The sequence below is a fragment of the Vombatus ursinus genome, unplaced genomic scaffold, assembly GCF_900497805.2.
Source record: "Vombatus ursinus unplaced genomic scaffold, bare-nosed wombat genome assembly UNPS02014832.1, whole genome shotgun sequence".
Taxonomy (NCBI): Eukaryota; Metazoa; Chordata; class Mammalia; order Diprotodontia; family Vombatidae; genus Vombatus; species Vombatus ursinus.
In genome coordinates, this window is record NW_020954610.1 from 2,768,881 (window position 1) to 2,775,524 (window position 6,644).

A 6,644-nucleotide genomic window follows, 5' to 3' on the forward strand; every position below is an offset into this window, starting at 1 on the left:
TTTCTTTCTTTCTTTCTTTCTTTCTTTCTTTCTTTCTTTCTTTCTTTCTTTTCTTCCTTCCTTTCTCTTTTTCTTTCTTCCTTTCTTTCCTTCTTCCTTTCTTCCTTTCTTCTTTTCCTTCTTTCTTTCTTCCTTCCTTCTTTTCTTTCATCATTTAACTTAAAATAATTGGTAAAGTAATTATTAGAGTTGATCTTCAACATTCTTATAGAAAATGCTTCCAGGTTAATTTACATTTGCAACTATGTTTTATTTTTACTGAAAGCATATCTTATGTGTAAGAAAATGTATAGGATTTTTTTCAATTATATTAGGAATCATTTAAAAAATGATCATTCCTTGCCATTTTCATATGTTCTTTTGTTAGAACCGCTGTGATTGTATAGTCCTCTCACATTAATACTTTTTTTTACATCATGAAAGATTGAATTTTCTTTTCAAGGGGGAAAAACCCTTATATGAAAAGATTACTTCTTTTCCCCTTTTGAAAATTCACATTTGGTTTTTGACTGCCATTTTCATAAATCTAGTGAAAAGCTATATCTACATAAAGATGTGAAACTGTTAGTTTTTCCTATTCTACAAGGGAAGGAGTAGAAAGAGGAAATGGAAAAAATAAAAATTCTTAGGTTATAATCTCTTTGTGCAGCTATCAAAATATAAGAAATAGATTTTATTTAAGTCTAGGAAAAATGTTCACTTTTGTTAGTGAAAAGGATCTCTTGGATTTCTTGATAGAATTAGATAGGTACAGCTGCCCGTTTTTCCATTACCCATATTTTTCAATGTATTATGTGATCACAGGTCTTGCAGAAAAAGCAGCAGGATACTAAGAAGCTGGCATCGCTGTCTGCCCAAAATGAGAAACATGCCTCTGAACTTGAGCAGAATGTAGATCACATGAAATATCAGCAAGCACAGCTGCAGAAGAGACTTCAGGAAGAAAATGAAAAGAAGAAGCAACTGGATGCAGAGATTAAGAGGGATCAACAAAAAATCAAAGTAAGAAAGCTTCATTCATCTTTGCTAGAGAACGTACTGCTCCTTAGTGCATTCTTTTACCAAACCTGATAGGTAGCTTTCTCAGGTATCACTGATGAGCTATAGTTCTTCAGTAGCCTCAGAGAAGTTGCTATTTTTATTGGTGAGGGAATACTAACAACTAATGAAATCGCTGTTTTTTTTAACTTTAGGAGGAAATTTTACATGTCTTGGGTCTTGTTCCCAATTTATATTATTTGCTGAGAAAAAAATGTTGTTAATGTTCTCAGTTTCCATTGCCCTTATGCCCATCACCTTTCTTCAAAACTAGAGCCATTTTTCTTTTTCTAAACAGATAATTTACAAGAATAAGGAGAAAGATGATCAAATCATTTTCTTAAGTTTATGAAGTAGGTTGGTATTAGAGCCAGAAATGGAGTTCAGGTCTTCTGAGCTTATCTGAGCTTGTTTTGAAATTTTTAAGTAAAATAAAAAAATAAATTCACTTAAGACCTAATTTCCCTTTGTAATACTATTTTGTCTGTATTTTCACAGACTCTGCAAATGGCTGTATGCAGGTTGTACTTGTTTTCTCTCCCCTTGAGAATACTACCTGAAAATGTTTGTAAAGAGTCATATTTGCTTTACATGTTCTTTAAGATTAGGAATCTATCCTAGACACTTCTGACTTCTCTTTTTACAATCTAACATAAATTTTATATATGACATTTTAGCATCATCCTTGCCATCTTACTGTGGCATCAACCACTTAGGGAGATTTGAATGTAGAAGTCTGAGTATAATCAGAAAGCTAGCTTTTGTAACTATAGACTTATAGGGAAGGCCTGTGGGCCCTGTGGGTAACTCAGCTTCCCAGAAATAATTTTATTCTCTGAACTGAAATTCTTTCTCTTAGCTCAGTCTTCTTCTTAACTGTACTGTATGCTACACACACATGGCTAATCTCTGGCTCTGTACAGCTGAAGCAACTAAAGCTATGACTATGGTTCTGAATCCTCCCCCAAAACACTTGTTGCCACTGTATCTGGATGTCCTAATTCTGGCAGCTCATCTTGCTTTTCTTTTTTTGCCCTTGCACACAACAGGTCACAAGCATATTTTTCCTAGAGTTCTTATTAATAAGGGAAAATAATTTTTATAGGCATATTAATGTTAAGGCTCAAGAAATCAAATATGCATATAAAAGGATTCTAGGGCACAGACTCTCAAAGTTCCTTATCTAGTTTTACTAGCTAACATTTGATCCATTTTGATTTATTTGGGGCCCCAGAGCTCTTGTTTCTTTTTGAACCAAAAATAAAATGGTGTTTCTCTGCTTCTCTATCACACATACACACACACACTTCAATTCATTCATCTGGGTTGCATAATCCCAAGGCCTATTTTCCTTTTTTTTTTTTTGGTGAAGCATTTGGGGTCAAGTGACTTGCCCAGAGTCACACAGCTAGTGAGTGTTATGTGTCTGAGGCTGGATTTGAACTCAGGTCTTCCTGACTCCAGGATCGGTGCACCCCCTAGCTGCCCTTTCTCCCTCCCCCCGCCCCCAGGGCCCATTTTCCCTCAATCAGTAAACTTCTTGGTGAGCAGAATCCTCTCATACCCTTAATCACTACTAAAGTAACTACCTACTTAATTCCTTTTGAATGCAGGCTAATTTGGTAATCATTATGAATCCAACTGGGATTCATAACCCTGACCCATGATATACTAGCATAGGTGCAGAGATAGTATGTAAACCCTGGGGGACAAGGTATGGGGGAGGAAAGGGCAAACAGGGGACCGAGACACCATTACCTAAAAAGTCAGAAAGATTCTCCATTTTCCCCTTTTCAATGCAACCTTTTTTTAAACAACTGGCCTATTCTGAAATACTCGTAGGGATTCCCATCGTAGAGGAGATTGCAGCCGGTCATGGCAATCATCCCTTTCCTACTCTTCCCTGTGTCTTTACTGAAAGTGATCATGAAGCTTTGGAAGAATAAAAAACAGCAACTTTAGGAAAAGGTTGAAGATCCATTTTATATATGCATTAGAATTCATTATAAAGGTGAAGTCTGTCTTGGTCCCTATTCAAGACAGATTTATTTAATAAATCAGTTTTACATATAATGTGACTCAATAGATTGAATCTCAAGGATAATATTGATGGTCAGACACCAGTGCTTGTTTTCATTCTTTACAAACTCTTAGGCTAATCCATTTCATATTTGTTACTCTCTTTATAAATACTTTTAGTAATATGAAAGTTATATAGATCCCAGTAATTTGGAATTTGTGGCTGGATTGGGGCTAAATGGCCCCACTAATGTTGGCCATGGACAATAATAATATTGATATAGTACTTTATGATTATAGTTTGCTTTACATAAACCATCTTATTTGATTCTCACAGCAACCCCAAGATAATAGTGAGTTATATAGTTTTACCAGTTGAGAAACCTGAACCCAGAGAGATTAAGTAAACCATAAATTACACAGATAATAGGCCATGTTGTATTTTTAGGACTGTAGGAATGGGGATATCACGTTTCCAGATTTTCCTGTAAATATGGATAAGATATGGTGTTTCTACAAGCAATTAAAAATATTCTTTTGCTTTTTTAAATGTGCTGTAGTAATATTTGCTTGGTTTACTTTATTTTCGTCTATAATATTTCTTTGGCTGTTTTTTGTTATGGGGGCATTTTGGACAAAGAAAAAAAGAATAAAGGGAAGAAAATAGTAATGAGAGGAACAAGATCTAGGCTGAAAATGACAATAAATAGAGGACAAAGGACAAAGTAGAGGAGGGAGAGAGGAAGGAAGGAGGGATAAAAATGAAAGAAGAGTGGGAGTTAGAATCAGCAAATACAGTGGTGCCAGTGCCTGAGGGGCGGCTGAGGCCTGGCTGGGCCTAGGCAGCTGTAACATTGTCAGGGCTCGGAAGAGCAGGGTCAACAGCCCCTTCCTCCTTATTTCACCTTCATTTTAGGACTGTTTCTTTAGGCTGGGTGCCTTTCTTGGAGCATCCAGAAATTGCTTGAATTGGGACCTGACAGAGGTAGGAGGTAAGAATCTCTAGTAGAGCAGCTCATAAAAACCAAGGGAAAGTGACTTTGGGGGCAAGGAAAAATATGGGGGGCACTAATGAGGGTACTTTTCATTGCTATCCATCCTGCTTCTGAGTCCTGCTGTGTAGTTGCAGTTTTCCGGCTATTTAAGTAATCAACTTGCCCTACCAAAAGCTAGAAAATATATATTTTTTAAAATATAGGTTATATATGTGCAGTTATACAAAACACTTCCATAGTAGACATGCTGTGAAAAACTAACTCTATTTCCCTTAATCCTATCCCGCCCACCCATTTATTCTATTCTTTCTTTTGACCCTGTCCCTCCTCAGAAGTATTTGCTTCTGATTACTCCCTTTCCCAATCTGCCCTCCTCTCTATCATTCCCCTACTCTCTTGTCCCCTTCCCCCCCAATTTTTCTGTAGGGTAAGACAGATTTCCACACCCAATTGAGTGTGTATGTTATTCCTTCCTTAAGTCAAATCCTATGAGAATAAGATTCACTCATTCCCTCTCACCTTCCCTTATTTCCCCTCCACTGTAACAGCCTTTTCTTTTTTTTTTTTTTTTTTGTGGGATAGTTTACCCCGTTCTACCTCTCCCTTTCTCCTTCTCCTAGTATATTCCTCTCTCACCCCTTAATTTTATTCTCCAGATATGACCCCTTCATTTTCAACTCACCCTGTGCCCTTTATCTATCTATATCTATATATATGTGCATATAATTTTTTCCCCTCCAACTACCCTAATACTGATAAAGGTCTCATGAGTTACAAATATCATCTTTCCATGCAGGAATGTAAACAGTTCAACCTTAATAAGTCTCTTATGATTTTCTCTTTCCTGTTTACCTCTTCATGTTCCACTGAGTCTTGTATTTGAAAATCAAATTTTCTATTCTTTCTGGTCTTTTCATCAAGAATGCTTGAAAGTCCTCTATTTCACTGAATGACCATTTTTTCTTCTACAGGATTATACTCAGTTTTGCTGGGTAGGTGATTCTTGGTTGTAATCCTATCTCCTTTGCTCTCCGGAATATTATATTCCATGCCCTGCAGTCCCTTAATGTAGAAGTAGCTAAATCTTGTGTTATCCTGATTGTGTTTCCACAATACTTGAATTGTTTCTTTCTGGCTGCTTGTAATATTTTCTCCTTGACCTGAGAACTCTGGAATTTGGCTACAATACTCCTAGGAGTTTTCCTTTGGGGATCTCTTTCAGGAGGAGATCTGTGGATTCTTTCCATTTCTATTTTGCCCTCTGGTTCTAAAATATCAGGACAGTTTTCCTTGATAATTTCTTGAAAGATGATGTCTAGGCTCTTTTTTTGATCATGGCTTTCAGATAGTCCAATAATTTTTAAATTCTCTCTCCTGGATCTATTTTCCAGGTCAGTTGTTTTTCCAATGAGATATTTCACATTGTTTTCTAATTTTTCATTCTTTTGGATTTGTTTTACAGTGTCTTGATTTCTCATAAAGTCACTAGCTTCCAATTGCTCTATTCTAATTTTTAAGGAAGTATTTTCTTCAGTAATCTTTTGGACTTCCTTTTCCATTTGGCTAATTTTGCTTTTTAGGGCATTCTTCTCCTCATTGGCTTTTTGGACCTCGTTTGCCATTTGGGTTAGCCTATTTTTTAAGGTGTTATTTTCTTCGGTATTTTTTTGGGTCTCCTTTAGCAAGCTGTTGACTTGTTTTTCATAATTTTCTTGCATCACTCTCAGTTTTTCCTCTGCTTCTCTTACTTGCTTCTCAAAATCCCTTTTGAGCTCTTCCAAGGCCTAGGACTGATTCATATTCTTCTTGAAGGCTTTGGATGTAGGAGCTTTGGCTTTGTTGTCTTCTTCTGGTTGTATGTTTTGATCTTCTTTGTCACCAAAGTAAGATAATATAGTCTGACTCTTTTTGCGCTGCTTACTCATGATCCTGGCCAATTACTTGAGTTTTAAACTCTTTGTTAAGGTAAAAGTCTGCTTCCAATGTGAAGACTGTACTGTCTCAAGCTTCGGGGGTTTGTACAGCTGTTTTCAGAAGTACTTGTAGGGACTTGTAAATTTTCAATTCTTCCAAGGTGCTATGATAAGGGTGTTTTCTCTCCACCACCACAACAAGCTCCACTGCACCAGCATTCCTCCTTGCCCCAGGACCGCCCCTCAGAACTGTGACCGAGATCCAAGCACTGGTAAAGCAAGAGATTCCTGCCTCAGCACTGGCAAAGAGATCCCTGTAATCCCCCTCTGATCAGCCACTTGATTGCCCCTCAGTCTGTGGGCCGGAAGCTCAGGAAAAAGCCGCAGCCCCAGGCCGCGCTCAGGACTTGCGGCTGAGACCTAGCTCCTCTCTCACCGCAGTCACAGACTTTTCCCACTGCACTTCTAAGTTGTCTTTGGCGTTCAGGGGTTGAGAAGTCTGGAAACCACCACAGCTGCCCGCAATTCAGTCCTCTGAGGCCTGCTCCAGGGTCACTGCGGCCTGTGCGCCCATACCGAACTGCGCTCCTCTCCCCGCCCGGCGTGATATACCTTTCTGATCAACCATCCAGGCTGTCTTTGGCTGGAAATTTGTTTCACTATCTTTTTGTGGGTTCTG

The 6,644-nt window shown here is 37.9% G+C and overlaps 1 protein-coding gene across 4 annotated transcripts in view; it reads left to right on the forward strand.

The window, feature by feature from the left end:
* Positions 1 to 6,644, forward strand: part of LOC114026052 (kinesin-like protein KIF27) — a 107,548-nt gene that overhangs the window by 64,087 nt on the left and 36,817 nt on the right. For all 4 annotated transcript variants that reach the window (XM_027839664.1, XM_027839665.1, XM_027839667.1 and 1 more), the window contains one exon: positions 805 to 1,002. In XM_027839664.1, the coding sequence (XP_027695465.1) occupies positions 805 to 1,002 (198 nt within the window). The remainder of the gene's footprint in view (positions 1 to 804; positions 1,003 to 6,644) is intronic.